Genomic DNA, 21,375 nt, shown 5'->3' with positions numbered 1-21,375 from the left:
GTGACCTTCACACCACCACTGGTTTAATGGCATTTATTTCTACAGTAGCTGATTTCACTATTAAACAGAGACGCAGCGCACAGGATAATAGAACTAAATCACTCTTGTAAATATTTAATATCATTGCCTTTCTTTTTTCCTTTTAACAAATCACTATCAAAGGCTGAGCACACAGTAGAAAACACACTTATTTATTCTCTCCTGGAAAAAAAGCTTAGTGCTCATGCATTTTATCTATCTAGTTCTCCAAATGACTTTGACACTCGAGAGCCCTTGTGATCAAAACAGTCTGAAGGGAGGCAATTTTGCAACAATTTAAGAACCGATTTCCTGCACCCATCAACATCCCCCAAGGCTGCCTCATGAACGGGCACTAAACTTAACCCATCAGATGCATGGTAGAACCCTGAAAAAATTGTTTTTTAAAAAGAAAACCCAGTAATGATACTGGCTTAAAGATAAATACTCTCATTTGAAAAAAAAAAAAGTTTCTTTTTAGTCGAAAAATTACAAATAAAATGACAACCACTTTTAAAGGAATAAAGGAAGTGCAAACAACTATTAAGCAACAGTTTGGAAATCAGTCCCTAGTGAATATCATCACAGCTCATCTTTATTGCACTCAACATGCATCCACACTGTTATAAATAGTCAACATGGGACAGCAAGAAACAAAAAGTTATGGGTATAAAAGCTTTTTAAAAGTCAACTGGTGTCACCATCTTACTTCAGCCAAGACAAAGCCATCAACAAAGCAAGTACGTAAGTGGTACAAAGCATCATAAAATACTAAAATTCAAAGCAGCTTACTGACAACTTTGAAAGCTGGAGTCGCATCGGTTCCTAGGAAGACGAGTAATTTAAGAGATAACCTTTTTTAGAAAGTTTGCACACTGAAACTTCCAGAATCTTCCTTATATGGCATTATCAACAATGATCTCAGCAGCCTATGAATGATCTATAACAAATACCATCAACAGTGAAGATGGGCAGGACTTAGAGGCAACTGGGTGGGAGGAGAAAGAAAACAACATCTGAAGTCAGAAAGTCTGGTCTAAGCCCCGATTGTGCTACAAATTTTCCATGCAGTGACAAACACATCACTCATGCCCTCTCAGCATGTTCTGTCATCCACAAAATCACTGTGGAATGAACTAAAGGAATTCGAAGTCCCCTTTGAGCTCCGAAATTATATGCTTCTAAGATTTGAGGAAGCAAATCAGCATTTTTTAAAAGTAACTCAACCAAATGTCTTTGTTTTCTTCTCGGCTCATATAGTTCCATCAAGTAATATAAGGAATCCTATAGCTCTTTGTGTGCACAAAAAAAGCAGACACATCTATCAAAAACCTAAGAACGAACAGGTTTTATGAGGATTACTATTTTTAGTGTGGGAGGCTCATAAGCAGGAGTGTCCAATCTTTTGACTTCCCTTGGCTACATTGGAAGAGGAAGAATTGACTTGGGTCACACATGAAATACACTAACGCTAATGATTTCTGCTGTGCTTAGAAAAAAAAATTCACACACACAAAAATCTCACAATGTTTTAAGAAAGTTAAAGAATTTGTGTTGGATTGCATTCAAAGCCATCCTGGGCCGTGTGCAGCCTGCAGACTGGGGGTTGGACGAACTTGTTCTAAAGGAAGAGACTAATGATTCCCTCTTGCAATGAAGGTTCACAAAGACCCTCTCTATTGAAAACATAATGTGATCTCAGGAAGGCTTGGGGCTGGCCCTGTTGCAGAACTCTGCTAAGAAGTTACTTAACTCATTAACAAGTATTTACTAAGTTGTTTCCACAATGGGGCAGGCACTGTTACAGGCACTGGATATACCAAGACAAACAAAATCAGATACTGCCTCTGATTTTATGGAGCTTGTATTCTCATGAACTGCTTATTATATAACATTGTGTAGTATTATTTTAATTTGCACAGCACTTTCACCTGCATTGTATCAATTATTAGCCAGAACAAACCTACCAGGTAGGCATTTTACAGGTAAAAACACAGATGGTCAAAAAGATTGAATAATATGTTCAAAGTTCCCAGATTTAATGAGTGATGCTGATATTGACAAGATATATTTATGATAATTAATGTTTGTTGTTAATGTTTAAGATAACTAAACTAATGCTTATGTATGTTAGCTAAGCTCTACCATCAGCTTTTAATATTGTTGTCTCAATAGGTCCTCTCAGCAGCCTTATGAAGTATGTAGTATTCTTGCTCCCGTTTTGCTTATTAGGATAATGAAGTTTAACAAGGTTGTATAGCTTGTGAGGGTCAAACACTACCATCAGTACTTTAACCCAACATATTTTATTCCCCAGCATTTTGAATTAGGTCCTCACATATATCTCACTGTTCTATTTGTTCCATAATGCTGACCCTAGGTTAGAATTATTCACACCTGGAGATCTAGTATTCCAGGTTCAGTTGTCACATGGCTCAATTAGTTTAGAACTGCGGAACCTCACTCATAACAATTTGGGCCAAGGCATTTGTAAAGACTCATTATTGGTCACTTGGGGAAACAAGGGAGTGTATGCCTGGCTCAGCAAACTACATCTCCAAGACCAGATAAACAGCTCCAGGCAAATGGTGTACTACAGATGGATCAATGGCTGCCACTTCATACTGAACAGACAGCACATAAATAGGACAAAGTCCTCAGCTGTGCACTGAGACAGCCCACAAAATCCTTAGCTGAGCCAATGACTTCTAAACAAGTAATTCCTACCAGAAAGCAATTCCTTCACCTACATGTTGAACTGTCTGGGGGGAAAAAAAAAGTCATTCATAACCAGACTCTCAAGATGAATGACGTTAGATAGACAGTAGAGAAATAACCACGATGACTGTTGACCTGCTCCAAATTTGAAAGCAAATAAGACTAAAGTTCCTAGTAGTTTTCTCATGTTATGCTGAGATCAGCTCTTCCTAGCGTTAAGCAGCCATTCTCAGAAGTATTGTTTACACACACTATACGGATATCTGTTTAAATACTCAGGTAATACAAACTGGAAGTGTTCTAACCAGACTGGTATCTTTAAAACTGCAGTTGTTTTAACATCTGTGGTGTGTATTTTACCAGAAAGCAGTAATTTCCCTATTTAAATGAACCCTTCCAAAAAAACTATTCCCAATCAAAACAGAAAATGTAGTTAAAAGGATTCTTGAGTTAAGCCAAGCCAAAAGCTTCCTTCAAATTTTACAGTCATTAAGCCTTATAATATTAGCTTTGGTAGCTACTTTAAAATTACTGTCCAAAGTTTTTTTAACTGAACACTAACTAGTTCTAATTCTAGCTATTTTCATCCAAAATGAAAATCATAAAAAAGGGTTTCATGTCAAATAAATTTTGGTAACTTTGAAATGTACATTTTCCTTCTCAGAGGTTTGTAATTTGCCTTGTCAAAACAAAGGCTCTGAGAAGTCCCGCAGTCAATAAACCTGCTTAGTTTAAAACTATGTTTTCAGAACTTACGTTTTCCAGTTTTTTTTTCCTTGAAATATTATTAGCATTTCTAAATATTGAGTACACGTGAACACCAAGAAGGTAACAAGACACCAGGGACTACTTGAGGGTAGAGGATGGAGGGTGGGAGGAGAAAGAGGATGGAAAAACTACCTATTGGGTACAATACTTATTACCTGGGTGACAAAATAATCTATATACCAAACCCCTATGGCACACAATTCACCTATATAACCAATCTGCACATATACCCCAAACCTAAAGAAAAAGTTAAAACAATAAACATTATTAGCATTTCTCAAAATTTTTTCGGGAGATGACAATCTGGCTGAACGTGCTATATAATACCAGGTTCTACAAGACAACAAAACTTCCTCAAATTCACCCAGATTTCTATTTTTCCTTGGGCCTATTTTGAAATCATATAATGCATTGTTTTTAAAGAAACAGAACATTTAAAACTTCCCCAGCTAATACACAAATAGGTTAAATAAGTCTAGGTTTAATAAGCAAGAGGTTAATATTTGATTGAGTTTCACAGTCCTTTCATCAACTTCATAGCACACAAGCCATTATAGGTAAAATATTGGACCACAAAACTCACATTATCAAGTTCGGGTTCAGAGATATCACTAATAATAGAAGAGTGTGTTGCTCAATGCGTATTTGCCATTTAGCAATTATTACCAGCAACAAGGAACAACGGATTATAGTAACAAATTTATTTCAAATATTTCAAGAAAATAGGTTGAGAGACTTTTCTATATTTCTTTATTGTTTGAAAGACTTTTATTTGGAGAGAAGTATAATAGACACACACAAACACACACACACAATAGTATTTGAGGTTTGAGATTTATTTTTGTATAGTATCAAGCCAAGGTACTGACTCTCATTTCAATTACAGATCTGCAGGCATTTGCGAGGCATAGTCCTTAGCTTATCTTTAAGTAAATATTTTGATTGTCAGGCAGCTCGTTGCAAATAAGGTTCTTTTCGAAACTCAGATCTGATGCGTCCAAGCCCACTTGTACATCATTCATTTAATAATCTGTGTCTGTGCTAAAATATGAAATCATCCCAAGGAGGTCAAAGTACAGAGAAAAGCAGGCTTTGCAGGGGTTTCATGTAAAAGGGCTGCAGAGCATGGGGGACCCAGTTCTCTTTCAGTCCTATGGTCTTTACTATGCTACATTACCATAAAGCTTAGGAAATGAGCTATTACACACCATCGTCCCTCCTAACCGCTATCACAGAAAATCACACACTCACAGAACAGCATTAATTGTCAGAATTAGCAACCATTTAAAAGGCAGCTGTTCTTTCACTCTTAAATAGGCTCCAAATTTCAGATTTTCTCCCTGCATTGGCCGCTCCATCTATTGCTCTTACACACGCACATACATGCATGCACACGCACACAATGGCTCTTCAAACAAATTTTTTAAATTATCTATATTCATTTAAAAAAAAAAAAACAAGAAAACGTTATTAAGCAACATTTTCATCCCAATACTTGCCATCGTTGTTACAACCGGCTGGAAAGCTTCCAACCTGCAAGGAAGCACTTTTCAAAGCTCCAGGTGGAAGGTCTCGGTTTTGTGTGGGTTGGGGGAAAAAAAGAGCAGTATCTCTTTAAGAGTCAACAGTAAATTAACTTGCCCAAAAGACTGAAATAATTAGCAGTTAGTAGCTTATTAAAAGGATGGCAAAGGCCAAGCTGCCATCTGGGATCTCCAGTTTCTTGTGATTGTTATTATGTCAAGATGTGCAAGTTGCATTAGGTTTCATGTCACCGCGCCTGCCCTTGCTTTACATGTAAATTTTAATGAAAGATGCAGCACTTTTACAATCAGATGTCCATCAAAAAGTGTTATTAGTCTGGCTTTTTACAAAGTATATGGTCTTTTCCACCTCTGTTATTCTGCTTACCACTAAATGCCTTAGGAAAAAAAAAAGAGAAAAACTCAATAATATCAATTAGATATTCTCTTTGTATAGAGGGAAACCTGTGCTTAATCAAAAACAGGGCAAAGCTACCTCACAAGAGGACAATATTTTTGCTTCTATTTACACACAGTGAAAAACCACACTGCCTGGGTGTCTCACAAGGTTAATCCTTCTTAAAGAAAGTTAAGCAACCTAGAGCCTGCCTACTGATTATTACACGGATAAACACAATTTTGGATTGAGTGGGGAAAATACATGTATTTATTAAAGATAAATGGCAATTTTTTAAAAAAATAAATCAATTAATAAAGAAAAATGGCAGAAAGGGTCACAGTGGAACCTTATAGTGATGGGCATATTCTATTTCTTGATTTGGATGGTATTTACATAGCTATACAGAGGTTAAAAAAAAAAAAAAGCTTCAAGCTGTATGCTTCAGAACATGCCTTTTATATACTTTGCACTGTGTATGTGATCCCCAGTAAGCAAATAAATGACAAGCAAATAAAAAATTCCCTATGTGTTCACACACAAAGCACATTTTCTTTTCTGATTCTGATAATGTAAAGCATGGGTGATCTGACTAAATGATTACCTAACAATTTCCGTTTAAAATAAAAAATTAATTTAAAAACTGCATATATAAAAATACATTTAAAACAGTGCATTTAAGACTTTTTACTTGAAGAGAGGTGTTTGTTACATCTGAAAGCTATTTTCAAACTCCCATTGACTGTGAGCAAGGTGTCAGAGGGCTGGGTCTATGTTTGCTCAGTTTCTGTATACTCAGTACCTAGCATATCGCTGGCTCTCCATCAATATTTGTTGAATGCCAAATATGCATTGCTTTTCTAATATTATAGCAGAGGATCTGCTAAATTCTGATACATGTCACCCTGGAATCTATTATTTTCAGTACACCTACAAATGGCAACTACATATAAAAACACAATATACCAGTATAAGCCTATTAATATGTATTTGCACAAATTGTACCTATACTCAGATATACACTGCCCTACACAACTAAGAAACAGACGATAGCATGTACAAGCCTAAGCACATGGGGAAATGCACTGTGCTTGTTCTCTCATTAAATATCTTTCCATCAGACTATTCTTTCAAAGTCTTTGCAAATGAGATGTATCTTAAAGACAACACAATTCCAAACATTCTTTGCCTGTAGGTGCTATCAAAGTCAGATTTATGTGTGTATACATATTGATCTACAGTTGAAAATTATATATCTTCTAAGGTTAATCAACTCAACTAGATAAGCAAAGGATAGATCATTATTCATACCTTAGAGGAGAAAGTGTTTTATGACATATATACACAGACATAAAATCTATAAGTAATCAATAAATCCAAATTGATCATTGAGGAGGAGGAAACAGATATGTTGTTTCAAAATCTGAGAAATAATTTCTTTTATGTATTGTCAATTGGAATTTAATTAAAACATTCTACTGATACATTGTACATTTTATTAATAAATCTTCTGTTCACATTAACACTTTTTTGAATGTTCCAAGAAACATCCATGCAAAAAATGTCTGGTGTCCAGTGAAAATTTCTAAACAAGAAAAAAACACACTTTTCATATTTTTCAAGCACTGTCTCAAAGACATCACTGCCAAAAATACAGAGCTGCTAAAATCAAGCAATTTACTTTTTATGTTTAAAATAAACCTATTTTCCCCCACAGACTTTCAAAACATTAGAAGAAGAAAACATACAGGGAAAACAGGCTTCTTCAAAAAACAAAGCGATTTTATATTCATTGTCAAGAGGACAAATCAGTGGTGGATGAGAAACAGATGAGACAAGAGATGGAAATGTAATACTGCCCCTATTTTATTATAATTAGATATTTATAGAGCACAGATGAGTTTATTTTCATAATTAGTAGCTGGCATTAGTAAATGAATTTGCATACACAGTTGGCTATCAAGGCAGTAACTTATTTTCAGGGCTCTCAAGTCCCAGCAGGGACAAGACGGGGTTCAACTCCTCAAATCAGCTTTCTTAATGTTATTACCAGTAAAATGCAATCTACATGAAATCATGTTCAAATTCATGTAGCTTGATTATCCCTTTCCAGTTTGGCCAGTGTTGATTAGCTTAGCATTAGAAGGCCAGTGATCAAATCTACATGGGAAAAATACACATAAACAAATCAAAAGGGCCTTCTAAACTCTAAAGGACTAGAATAGATCTTAGGGTCAACACTATCTAATCCAGTGAATACAAAACTCTGTAGCGCAAAGGGAAAAAGAAACAAAATTCCCCTGCTGCCCCGGCTGCCCTAAAGGTTTAAAAATCAGTTCTTGATCATTGTTGAAGATGTCAGATACCTCTCTTCCAGGTCAGGCTCTGCATTCTCCATACCCTCCCCACACTTTCCCACACCACTCTACAAAAGCAACTTTACCCAACACAGACCAGCCTCTCTGAAGGTAGTGCCAAGGGTAGGAAGGATTCCTGGTAACTGATCACAGCAATGGTCAAACAGAAAATTAATCAAACTACCTCCCACTACTGACATCCAGTAAGAAATTTTGAAGGCATCTTTTTCTCCTCCCTTATTCTCAAACCAAAGGTAAAAAACTTACGGCTCATGCACCAAATCATCTGGCACACAGGTACACACCTGTGTGTGTGTTCATACATACGTATAGAGGAGAAGATACCTTGAGATGACATTTTTATCACGTCCACTTCTGGCTTTTCTTGAGCATCTGGTGACTGTGCCTGTATCCTTGCGTGGCAGCGATCAGCTGGAGCAGAGTGGAGGCTGCTGCCTTTGATGGCACTTGCGCTCTCCAGTTTGTCATGATTCCCACCATGACCTATTGCTTCTCTTACACTAGGACACTATTTATCCCCAGGTCTACTTCATAATACTGGTCAGGACCCTGCTGGCTTTTGGGTCTGTGACCCCTGCCCTGAGTTCAGTTTCAAGGGAAGGTATTTGGTAACCTCATCCAGAATAGGTAATCCCTAAATGGACTAGAAGAAGGGGAAGAAGGCCAAAATATACTCTCAACACTTAAATGGGGGCTTTCAGAACAGCTGACCAAGGCTAGTTGCTGAAGTCCTCTGTGTGAGCCACTTCTAGGTAAGTTTGCGCTTGTTTTTGGCCATGTCCTGCCCAACGGCCTCCTGAACAGAGTGGTTTTTGTTATAGCCTACCCACCTTGCTCAGTTCTGTAGATTTAACTTGACAATTCTTTCCATTATGGATTTACTACTTCATCAATCAGCTTTAAAAGAATGACAACATCTGAGGTATATTCCTTCTTTTCTCTGACAAATGTCTAAGAATAAATTCAAGACCTCTCCCATGTTTATTCTGGTGTAATCTATAAAATTTTCCCTCTGACACTTGCACACACAGGGCCAGAGAAGGCCTTAGTGAGGAGGGAACTGGAGACAGAACACATGGTCTCATTTCATGACCCATTGGGGCTCCTTTGCTTAGTGATTTGGGGTCATGAGGGTTGTGATAAAGAACACATGTTAGTAAGTAGAGTGATTTCATTACTAATATCAGCACTGAAAATCTAATCCTGTCCATCTCCCCTCCCCCTATATCTAAAATCAGTTGTTTAGTTCAGTTAAACCATTACTTAATTTTGTAAGCATTCATTAAGTACAACTCTGGTCCTAGTACTGAGTTTGTGTAGAACGAGTGACAGAGAGAGCAAAGACACAGGTCTTGGTCTTTTGTGGGACAGGTTGTGGGGAGTGGATTGAAACACATGAGTAAATGTGACTCAAGGCAGTTTGGCATAGTTACCTTATAACACAGCACAAAGTCTGGCAGACCTAGGAGCCTTGGATCTTCAAGTATAAGAGGGAGAAGCATGTTCAAGGACATTCAAGAAAGAGAGTAGTAGAGCTTGAGCAAAAGTCCAAAGGCGGGAGAACACAGTGTGGATGCAAGCAGAGTGACTTGGGGACTTTGGGAGATGGGGGAGCTGGCAGGGGTGATGGTGGGCAGAGGGGGTATGCCCACTGAAAATAAAGCAGGGAAGGCACCTTGACAATTATACAACAAGAATCTACCTAAAACTTTGGAACAGGTGAGCTACATGACCTGATTTAATTTTAATTTTGCTTTATTTTCACTTTCAGGAAGATAAACGACAGCAGAATAAGAGGATTAGAGATTCTGAGTCCTTTCTGCATGGAACACACTATGCCAGACACATCTGGATGTTAACAAATGAATATGTTTGTCTTCAACATATGTGCAATCTAGTAGAGGGGAGTGGTCCAATTCCCAATTAACTTCCATATAAATTGTTAGAGAGGTACATGGAGGAAGAGCCCAACTCTGAATGAAGCATTCAAGGAAAATGTCACATAAGAAATGAAATATATGTATTTTTCAACAGGCAGAAAAAAGGGGATGAGGGGCTGTTAGAAGGTAGAGAAACAGAATAAGCAAAGGTAAGAGATGAGGAAATTCTAGAGAGGTTATTTGGTATTCCACTTGGCTGGAGCAGCAATTTTGTAGCTAAACTTAACAGAGGAGCAGGATAAAGGTAAACAGGACCATATAAGGGAAGGCTTTGAAAGTGGGATAACTAATCCTGCACTCCATTTGGTGGGTGGCAGAGTTTAAGCAATTCTCAACCACTGAATAGACTGGAAGAGAATAGAGGCAGAAAGACTAATTAGGAGAGGGCAATAATTGAGTAAGTGCTAACTGGAAACTGATCCAGGGAGCTGACAGTAGAGATGCAAGAGACTTTCCGGAGGAGAGTCTCAACAAGCTCTCTCTCTACCAATTGCCTGGGAGTAGGAAGGTTCAGGAAGGAGAATGATAGAAAGTAATTCCTGGGTTTCACACCCAGTGATAAGGCGAGTGGGAACTGCATTAACAAACGGGGAGACATCATAAAGGGAAGCTGGTTTGTGGGCAGATGATATGAAGGTTGACTTTGCGCCTACTGAGGTGCCTCCCTTTGTGGGGCATTTACATAGACGTATGTTACAGAGAATGCAAGGTGGTAGGCTGGAACTTATGACAGGTCAGTAGAGAGGTAGCTAGAAGGCTTAAACATGGAGGGCACCCTTGTATCCGGGAGAGGCAGTGAAGAGTAGGGGTTAGGGGCACAGATCCTGGGTTCCATTCTCACTTAGTAGTCATCAACTTATGTTATCTGACTCTGAGCCTTATTGTTCTTATCCATAAAACAAGAATAATGCCACCACCTACCTCACAGACGAGTTATGAGCGTTAAGTGTGACAAGTCCATTAACCATATAGCACAATGGCTGGTGCATGACGAGTACTCCGTAAGTGTTAACAGCTTCTAGTAGTGGTAGTAGCAGTGACTCAGAGAAAGAAGATACTCACGTGCAAAATCTAAAAAGCACTTAAAACATCTATTTTATGGGATGTTGTAGGGGATTAGGGAAAGACAAGGAGACAGAGACTGACTCTAATGCGTTGCCATTGAGAGAAGAGGCAACAGCGCCACATGCATCAGAAAAGCTGAGTCCTAGGCAGATTGGTGGCTGTGCCTCTGAGATCACCAGTGCCTTCCACTGAGTAGCGTCAGTGGTGAGGTGGAGATACAGCCAGATGTAGCCCTGTAATCATTTATTCCTCTTCCTCTCCCCGCTTTTCCACCTACCTCCTTTCAAAAGACACCAACTTAGCAATGGGGTAAGGGTTCCCCATGACAGATTTCTGAGAATGAAGCCACCTGGGATTTGCATAAAAGGAACAGGCAATCAACCAACCCCAAAGTGGAAAGGACTGAACTGCTTCCAAGGCAACCATACATAACTTTTCAAAGACCCAGAAAAGCATAAAACTCAAATAAGAGATAGCCAGCTCACAGACACGTCATTGAATCCATGCTTTCAATAACTTCTTTCCTCCCTTCTTTCTTCAACATCCTCATGGCATAAAACACATTTCCTACTTCTGTTACTTGCCAGTCTTTGAAGGAAGAGACAGCACACATACTCATTGAGATAGGGGCTGCAGAGTGAAGGAGGAAGCAGGGAAGACTAGATGCAGACACATATTTATAATTTATCAGTTAACCTCTCCCTTCACTCCTGAACAACTAATCCAATTTGAGCTGGTGAGCCAGGTTCTCTAGGCTTGGGTCTCTGAGAGCTTTGATTAGAAATGGATGCGTTACCCAAAGGTGTGACGCGATGAAAGGCATGTCAGAGTGCTGGCACAAGCTCGCGCGCTCAGCCTCTCTCCTTTTCTCTGCCCACCTGGCAAAAGGCTGGCTTTGTAAGTAAAAATCCTACATTACCTCTTTCTCCTCTTCCTCCTGACTGTATAACACATTTTCATTCCTGTGTTCTTTTACACCCTCCCAATCCCACCCTTCTGAGCCCATCACCCCATCAGAAAATTCCAAATCCCACATATACAGGAAATACAACACAGGAAAAAAAGATAAATAAATAAATATCCCCCCTTGCAATTCCACATTAAATAAAATTTCAGGCAATTCACCAATACTCTCCCTTTCTCGTCTACCATCCTTCCCCCACCAATGTTATCCCCAAATTCAGTTATTTCAAGTAATAGCAATAATGATGCATAATTTCATACTTCCCCTGTTCCCTCTATATTTACTAGTAGGGGATCTTAGAACACCCTGCATGGAAGTAACATGTATCTTCCCCACACTGCGTAACCACTTTCAGAGTCCCCCATTCCTGCTAGAAAGAGTACAAGATCATGCAGAAGGCCCGCCCTCAGTTTAGAGTGAGGCAGGCCAATACAGAATCATCCCCAAACACTGAACATGAAGTGCACTGAAGGGAAATGATAGCATTGGCTTTTTATTTTTATTCTTATTTTTTCTGTTGTTGTTAAAACCATTAATTTATAATCTGGACTGTATTCAGAATCGACAATCCTCTTGGATGCATGAATATTTCAAGACGCAGATTGATAGTTATAATGATAAAAGTAAAGTGAGCTCTACCTTTACTTCTACCTACAGAAATGAAGGTCCAAGTAAGTAGAGGAAGCATGGTGTCCCACCATGGAGGCGGCAAGAGAGAGAGAGAGAGAGAGAGAGACAGAGAGAGCAAGGAGAGTCAAACGTCAGCACACTGCAGACACACAAAGAGATGTAAAACACACAAAACAAAAACTCGCAACAGTAAAGGCAGTAGCATTGCAACATCCTGAGGAGGCAGCGCAAAACAAACATACAACGTGGAAGTTTAAACAAGCAGTAAACGCTGTGACCAGCAAGGCTGCTCCCTCAGCTTCATGTTTAAGCTCCATCCCATTCATTTCTTCTCAGTCCCATCCTCAGAAACATGACAAAGTCTGCATGCAAAAAGCACTGCACAGCCACATGTACGTGAAATTGCATGCACTTAATGTAAAAATGATTAGGGAACATCTCAGAGAAGATAGGTTCTCCTGTATTTTCCTAACATTAATATGAGTTATGAGGACCAAGAGTATAACATACATGTATAGGTGGTGTACAGACAACATATGTAAATATTTCCACACATATTTATGGGCATCAAAAACAAATTAATAAGATTCAGTGGAAACCAGACAGAAACCTCCTTTTTTCATGTTGAAGGAATAAGGAAAAGGAAAGGAGTACTGGTGAGAAGAAGAGTATCAGTTTTTTAGGTAATCATCAAATGGGTGAGAACAGATAAGGGGATAGGAAATGAAAAAGAATGAAAGGAAGAGGAATGCAGTCAAAGGACCGCCTTAAAAACAGATTAAACTTCAAGTTACAACTTAAAATATTAGCAGCACCAGTCACCCAGAAGAATTCTGCATCCTTTCTTGAAAACCTCTTGAAAGAGGAATTCACAACATCCATGTCTGTCATTATTTCTTTCTCTCTTTCTAGAAGGTACCAGACTTATTCCCCCAGAGCATGGTTGTATTTGAAGCTCTGTGTTGTGCATAAGGAATAAAATATAGGCTGTCCAAATGTTTTTTATACCAGTGTTGGGATTTAACCTTCCAAGATATCCATGCTGCATCAGTGTGTCTGCAATAAGCTAAATCAAGATCAAGGAAGTCCCCATCAGCTTATTCCACCTGCCACACTCTGTCCTATGATGTGATGCACTCAGTTCTCCAGGCTACTATAAAGCTTGGAGGACTCCTGAGGGGCACCTGGAAGCATAAGGCTAAAGAATGTAGGAGGGGAAAAAACAATGTAGGGGGAGGTTATTGGGACTCTAAGAGTCTGCTTTTGCTGGTGTAACTTGTCACCAAAGTTGAGTCATCAAATTCCAGCAATTCATAGAGCTTGGTTCCTCAAAGAGATGTGCTTGACTCTCTCAAGCTACCTGGACACTGCTCAACATCAGGCACATCCCCTACTCATGTCCCCCTCATAATCACTTGCTGTTGGCCCTTCCCTCCCCGGCTAAACTGCAAGAATAGAAACTTGATCTCAGCCTCTTCTGGAGCGCCTTCTAATACTAGAGAACTCACCTGATCTCCTCTCCCAGTTCTATTTTTTGACATATGCTCTCTACCAAATCATCTCTTTACTGAAATTGCTGAAGTCCACACCACTGATCTTGGCTTAGGTATGGAGGATGCATTTACATTGGAAAAGTAGGCTTCCTCCTTACCTTGCTTTGTCAGTTCAGGATGCCCTTGACTGCCCATTTCCAGAGCTAACTGGATGCCATAAACAAACTTCTTCCAGCCTTGGGCAGTTCCTTGATTTGATGATACTGCCCTTTATGTCAAAAATGTCTGATGGACTCAATGTCAGGAAGCAGGGGAGGGGAAGTCCCACCCTCCTCATGAGATCAAGAAAAACAGGAATATATGGAATTATCCCTCTTTCCCCTTTTCTTTGGTCCTCCGAAAGAGGTACTGAGTCCCACGTATATTTCAACAAGACATAGTCAAGAAAAATTAGAGTTTTTGGTTATAGGGCAAGGCAGGTAGACCAATCTTGCAATCATCCCAAAGCTCAGAAGAAACACAATAGCAGCAATTGAACTGTGAAGGAAAAGACAATTTTAAGTAGGCTCAGCTCTCAACTCCTGATTTAGGCTGATAATGTGGAAAATTTTTATTTAGGAGAAAAAGACTTCATTCACAGCCCACCCTGTGCTTAGCTGAGCTGAATTTCCTGCACAGTTCATTCCTTGCATATTTGAATATTTTAGGTTGCAGATGCTGAATTTACAGATCTTTATATGCAGTTTTCTTCAGGGTGTATAATGAGTTAGAATTCTGCCATGAGGACATTAACATGTTCTTTAGGTGGTTTTTGCTTTTATATAAAACTGAAAACAGTCAAACCCCCAAGGGCTTCCTTTGACCATGGAGAGCAGATCATTATGGGCAGTGGAATGGAGGGGAAGACAAAAAGCAAACCGTTCCTCAGAGGGAAATTCAGGGAGGAGCCCAGCTCCTCTCCCCCATCCTGGAGCCCCGGCATGGGGCCTAGGGAGGAGCAGGAGGAAGTTAACCGCTTGGTTGCTCTGAAATTAGCTTCATTCACCCCCATTATCGACACCGTCATGCCTGGTTTCATGCTTCCCTCTTGGATGCAGCCCAGCAGGGCCAGCGCCCAAAATGACAAATGGCGGTGGAGAATGGAGAAGCCAAGGGGACAATGGGGATGGGAAACCATGATGCATCAAGGAAGGTGCCCCCACCCCCATTGCGGAGGGTCCTGCAGCCAGCCTGGCCCAATGCAGGAAGGACAGGCAGCGAATGGCCTGCCAGTGATGATGAGGCTCTGTGACCAGCCAGAGGCAGGGAGGCAAGCGGTTCAGGCAGCTGCAGGACCACAGGCACAAAGCACCTACCTTGTTCACTCATCATGAGGTGGGAGAGGCCTGAGGAAGAGAAAAAGGGAGAAAGGGAAGAGGAGTGGGGAAGGGTAAAGAAAAAAAGAAAGAAGACAAAGTTAAAATCTCAAAAGCAATACAATCTTAATTCTTGAGTGGAAAAAGAAGTGGCAAGGGCCACACGCTTGCTCACACATCACAGACTCCACATGCACATATCCTGGGACATGCAACAAGCATGGACACCCCAGCCTTCCTGCTACTGGGCAGAAAGCCTGGCTTTCTAGCTTACAGTCTTGTGTTTGTGGAACTGCTCTGGGCCTAATCTCGAGAACTTTCCTTTTACCATTGTTCTGTGCAATAAGTAGGATTTGTGATAGATCTGTTAAAGATTAAGTCCCTTGGGAAGCAGACTTAAGATGCCAGGTAAAGTTGGTTTCTTTCTTTTAAATTACTTATAATAGTAATACACAGTCACTGTAGAAACTTGGGAAAAATCATCAGAATAAAAATAAAAATATCAGTTGCAATCCCACCTTTCAGAGACTACCATCCAATTTTTTTTCCTCTAGATAGTCTTTTCTACAAAAATTGAATCATATGGAATGTACCAAATAAGTTCCTGCTTGCAAGAGTTGCTCAGACAACCTGGAACTGTTTCTATCACTGTCATGTTAGCCCAGGGACAATGACACCAATTCTTCCACTTCTCCCCTACCATCTTTCCTGGAAAGGCCTCCACACTTGATCAGGGAGGACTAGCCCAACACTGAATGGTTATAAAAGCTATGTAAATTCCAAGTAAATAGATAAGAGAATCTCTGGTTATATTATTATGGAAGGCAAACAGGGATATTAAGAGCTTCTTGGTTCAGGAAAGCACAAGCCTTGATAAATCTATTAAAAAGAAAAGATTTTCAACCAGGAACCAACTGTACCAGTTATCTGCTCTTGTATTGGTTCTGTTATTACTGGAGATATTTGACAATATCCAAATCACTCCAGAGAACCTTCACTCTGAGCAAAATTCAGGGATATAGAGGATTAATAAAGGAAAAAAAAAAACTCTAAAGTATGGAAATCTCTAAATGTTTTTGGAGATTACTAGAGATTTAGAAAAGTAATCAGAGACAAAATATAGGTCAAGCAACCAACTTTTAAAAGATCAATGATATGTTAAATACACAGATACACGTGCCACAAATGTCATGGGGTCTATTTTTTAAACAAATTTCATTAAACTATAATAATATTTTAAATAGACAATTTTAGTATTTGTTGCTCTAGGAGCAGAATAAATATTCATGGAAGAATGAAATCATGACAAAACAAGTCATTCTCATGATTTGTTTTGTTCAAAAAATTCTTTTTGTGTCTTTGTGGGGAAGGGTATAGTAAGAAGACAGGAGAAAAGGCCCTAGACTTGATTAAGAGAAACTTCCATAGAAATAACTGTTCTTAAAATGTCTGTTGGAGTATGTGGCAAGGGAAACAGGGACAGAACAGGTGTATGAATTCAGTAGGTGACCCTCACAAGAGTGGCTCACACCTGTAATCCTAGCACTTTGGGAGATGAAGGCAGGAGAATAGCTTGAGTCCAGGAGTTCAAAACCAGCCTGGGCAACATAGTGAAACCCCGTCTCTACAAAATAAAAATTAAAAACTTAGCTGGGGTGGTGGTGTATGCCTGTAGCCCCAGCTACTTGGGTAGGCACTGAGGTGGGAGGATCGCTTGAGCCAAGAAGTTTGAGGCTACATTGAGCTGTGATCGCACCACTGCACTCCAGCCTGGGTGACAGAGCAAGACCTTGTCTCAAAAAAAAAAAAAAAGAGAGAGAGGGAAAAAAAAAAAAAAAACAAGGATAAAGATGATCTGAAGAGCTACCTAAGAGTCAAATACAGCGTTAAAAAGGGCAAACATTTCACTCCCGAGATTAAAGATGTTTGGCAGCTGCAGGAAGAAGTGAGTATGAAAGAGATGGAAGAGTCTTTATTTGACCCATGTTCGTATTTTTAAAATTTGCCAGATAAAGAGTGAACAGGACATTTGGTAGTAAGAGGGGATTCAAGCCTCGTAAAAACCCCTACAGTTGCGCCTTATCTTGTGCTTCCCAAAAAGTGTATTTCACTGACGATCTATATTGGCCACCTGGAGATGATTATTTAAAAACAAAGATCTTGGGCTTCACCTAAGACCTAATGAATCAGAATTTTGGGAAGGAATGGGGGCCAGATCTCAATTTTAAACCAGTTGCCCAAGTGATTCCCATGCTTACTGGAACTTGAGAGCCACCCCTTTAGAGTGGCCTATAAATCACGTTTTGGTAAATTAAATCGTATAATAAATGCACTAAGGGATCGAGACCATCCTGGCTAACACGGTGAAACCCCGTCTCTACTAAAAAATACAAAAACCTAGCCGGGCGAGGTGGCGGGCGCCTGTAGTCCCAGCTACTCGGGAGGCTGAGGCAGGAGAATGGCGTGAACCCGGGAGGTGGAGCTTGCAGTGAGCTGAGATCCGGCCACTGCACTCCAGCCTGGGCGACAGAGCAAGACTCCATCTCAAAAAAAATAAAAAATAAAAAATAAAAAATAAAAAATAAAAAAATAATAAATGCACTAAGGGGAATTGGATATTTAATAGAAACCTGCAGTGGACCCTTTCACAAAGGGAAGAATCCGTTTAAAATGCAAATAACTCACCACCTGTGTTTTAAAAATTCAAATATGTACTTATTAGGTTTTATTAAACTACATATGTAGTTGCAGTATTGCCACTCAAATAAAATGTTCATATTCAACTTATAAAACCCTTAAATAGAAATACTAGGCCAGAAAACGAGATATGCAATCCTGATGCCAAAACTTTGTTTTTATAGCCAATAAAGCAAAATGGATATGAATCAGTGTGACAGGAAACAGGATTGGGGGGAGAAACCATGTAACCATAATATGATTTGTTTTATTTTGCTTTTTGAGAAAAGAATTTTCTTCCACTTTCAAGGGCTTTTACAAAATCAGTACATTTCCTTGCACAAACCTGTCCTCAGAGCTTGCAGAGTTAAAAACTAGAAACCAAGAATTCCATCATGCCCAGGTCTATTTTGAAATTCTGCTTCTCCGCCTTCTACCTCAAACACTCCTACTTGCTGCTAAAAATCTCAAGCCCCTCAACAGTGAATGGAAGTACCAACAACCAATTATCCAAACAATTCATGTATCTACCACATGCATAGACTAGTGGGGATACAAGTAAGTGCGGGATATCATCTCTGACCTCTAGAGTTCAGTCTAGCTGGGAAGGTATGCATGTGCTTATATTTACACACACACACATTTGACATATATACTGATACCTGACAGTGATGCATGGGGGATCAAGGACTTCAGAGCCAGATTTGATTTCCATCTGTGCTACTTGCTAACTTGTGACACTAGGAAAGTTGTTAAACATTTCTTTGCCTTGATTTTCCCATCATAAATTTTGACTAATGATAATGCCTACCTCTAAAGTTATTTTAAGGATTAATATATATAAATTTGTACCTACACATAGGAGCTTTTTCTTTTCTTTTTTCTTTTTTTTTTTTTTTTTTTTTTTTTTTTTTTTTTGAGACAGAGTCTCACTCTGTTGCCCAGGCTAAAGTGCAATGGTGCAATCTCGGCTCACTGCAACCTCCGCCTCCCAGATTCAAGTGATTCTCCTGCCTCAACCTTCTGAGTAGCTAGGATTACAGGTGTGTGTCACCATGCCTGGCTAAATTTTGTATTTTTAGGAGAGATGGGGTTTCCACATGTTGGCAGGCTGGTCTCGAACTCCTGACCTCAGGTGATCTGCCTGCCGCAGCCTCCCAAAGTGCTGGGATTACAGGCATGAGCCACCACGCCCAGCCTGACAAGAGCTTTATAACAGTTGTTGTTGATATTATTTTTATTACGCTATGAAAATACACTGACATGTAAGGCAACACTTATTATAGTACCTGACAGACAATAGGTGTTCAGTGTGTGTTTGATGACTGAATGAGGAGTGAATGGATAATTGCTAAGTGTCAAATGATTAATTCAGACAACAAGACCAGTAGGGACTATAAAGAGGGTCCCAGGCACTCAGAAAAGGTTTCTGGAGGACAGAGGAATGTTTAACGGTCTTGGAAAATGGTTTAGGGTTTAGAAGGAGGACACTCCAGGTAGCAGCATGAGCTCCCATGATCACAGCGTGCATTGGTAAGCACTTTTCTGTTCAGTTTTTCAGAAGCAACCAGGACACTGCCAGGCACATAGTTGGGACGTAATAGGATGCCATACAAATAAAGGAATGAATACATGTGCATAGTTCATATAAGGAAAAAGTGAAAGACGATCCTAAGAATCAGAGTATGGAGGTCTTAGGTTTCAAGGCTAAGCAAAGTAGACTTGATCTTGTCCCTGATGGGAGACATCGAGGGTTCGTGGGCAAAAGAAAAACCCAAGGAAGATATCGAAGAAGATTATTTTTGCAATACTGTGGACGAGATGGATTAGAGGGAAAGAGACGGAGGCACAGAGATCAGTTACAGGGGAAGGGCTTAAATTAGTATCATGACTGTGGGAAAGAAAAAGAAAAAGAGGACTGAACAGGCTTTGGTGATGGATGAGATGCTTTAGGAGGGGTGGATGGGAGACTGGGGGAAACAGTAACAGAAATAAGAAGGTGGGATGGAGTAGGGGGGTGGATTCAACGTGGTGTGGATAATGAGTTCTACCTGACATATAAAGAGCTGAAAGGAGGAATCAGTCAAGCAAAAGATCCAGTGTGCCCTTAACAATGTAAGACTACAGTCTGAGAGAGTCAGGACAAATATTAATATAAGGGCTTCTCACAACTCCTTTATGGAAGAGAGGGTCAGCACCTGTGTCAGTGAATGACATCCCAGAGGAAAGGGGGTTGGAGCCCTGAGTCTTAACCTGGAAGGAGTGGGGAGATATTAAGATATCCTGGAGGTTCTTTTTTCTCAAGTATATTCAACATTAAGATATAAATGCTGAAATAATTTTACATTCAAAAAAAAAAAAGAAAAAGGAACTATATGGTTTTCCAACATAAATTATAGAAAATAATGCTCAAAAAATCTTAACTGAGGAGGGTATAATTAGCAAGAAAGGAAATAGAGTCTATGCTAGGTATGCATTCTGTATGTTGTTCATGAGGAAGAGGTAAAAATGAAGATGGACCTTCTAGTCGATCTCAGAAACAGGGGGTCAAAATGCATGCCCATGGGCAGCAATCTCCCAGGCCACACTGCCAGCCCTAGGACCAGCACCCTGGCTGGGTTTGGAGTTTGGCATTTATTCCGGGCTTGATATTCCAGGGCTGCCAAAAGAAAAGGCACAGGCTAAAACGGGGGCTCATGGAAGCCGAGAGGACCACATCTTTCCAAAAGAGTCTCACTATCGGCTCTGACCTTGAACAGATCTTCAACTGTGACTCAAAATCCAGCACCATTAAAGTTCACCTAAGGATGAACAGGAGATGGGCTGTGATAACCCTTTGATAGGCAGGAAATTAAGAATTGCCAATGTCAAATTCTTGCGGAACTGTAATTCCTTTCAAAAAAAAAAATTACAGAAATATAAGAAAGCAACGGAAATGTCTCCTGTTTGATGTCACACCTTGAAAAAGTGCTACTCCAGCTGGATCCTAACAGGATGTCTGATACTTTTGACCCTTCCGTCTCCCTCTTTCTAGTCCTATTAATATAGTCCACCCTTCTTGTGCCTGCCTATCTGTGGCGCACAGGTTCTCAGGGTACATAGAGGAATAAGAGAAGAAAAAGATCACCAGGAGATAAGACATACAAAGTTGAAACTGCCTTAGAATAGACTGCAAATCATATGTAAATTATATGCAAAGTACACGTAAGGCCCTCTAAACTATGTTACACCCTTTGGGAAAATCCCCATGGAGATAGCTATAGCTGCTTTTTCAGCTCGGGAAAATGGAAATGGCTATGAAAGCAAAGTCATTTGTAAGCGGCTGTGGCCATCATGAAGCCTGTCATGAGAATGACTAATACAGAGAATAGAAACCATTTACTGAAACAGGCAAGAGGAAGATGTAATGTTCAGGAACCAGGCCAGAAGTTGAAGGCCTCCATCATTTAA

The 21,375-nt window shown here is 39.8% G+C and overlaps 1 protein-coding gene across 16 annotated transcripts in view; it reads right to left on the bottom strand.

Annotated features, from left to right (window-relative positions):
- NRXN3 (neurexin 3) overlaps window positions 1-21,375 on the bottom strand; it is a 1,700,445-nt gene that overhangs the window by 1,552,710 nt on the left and 126,360 nt on the right. For 12 of the 16 annotated variants that reach the window (XR_012091017.1, XM_073011214.1, XM_073011222.1 and 9 more), the window contains exon 4: window positions 15,250-15,279. The exons of the other annotated variants lie outside the window; for them this stretch is intronic. Coding sequence is in view for 11 of the 12 variants with exons in the window: in XM_073011214.1 (XP_072867315.1) it covers window positions 15,250-15,279 (30 nt within the window). In the remaining variant the exon portion in view is untranslated. The remainder of the gene's footprint in view (window positions 1-15,249; window positions 15,280-21,375) is intronic. 16 annotated transcript variants of the gene reach the window in all.

The sequence above is a fragment of the Chlorocebus sabaeus genome, chromosome 24 (genome assembly GCF_047675955.1).
Source record: "Chlorocebus sabaeus isolate Y175 chromosome 24, mChlSab1.0.hap1, whole genome shotgun sequence".
In the NCBI taxonomy this organism is placed as follows: Eukaryota; Metazoa; Chordata; class Mammalia; order Primates; family Cercopithecidae; genus Chlorocebus; species Chlorocebus sabaeus.
The sequence above is the reverse complement of the archived record's forward strand: the minus strand, read 5'-3'. Positions and strand labels throughout refer to the sequence as shown.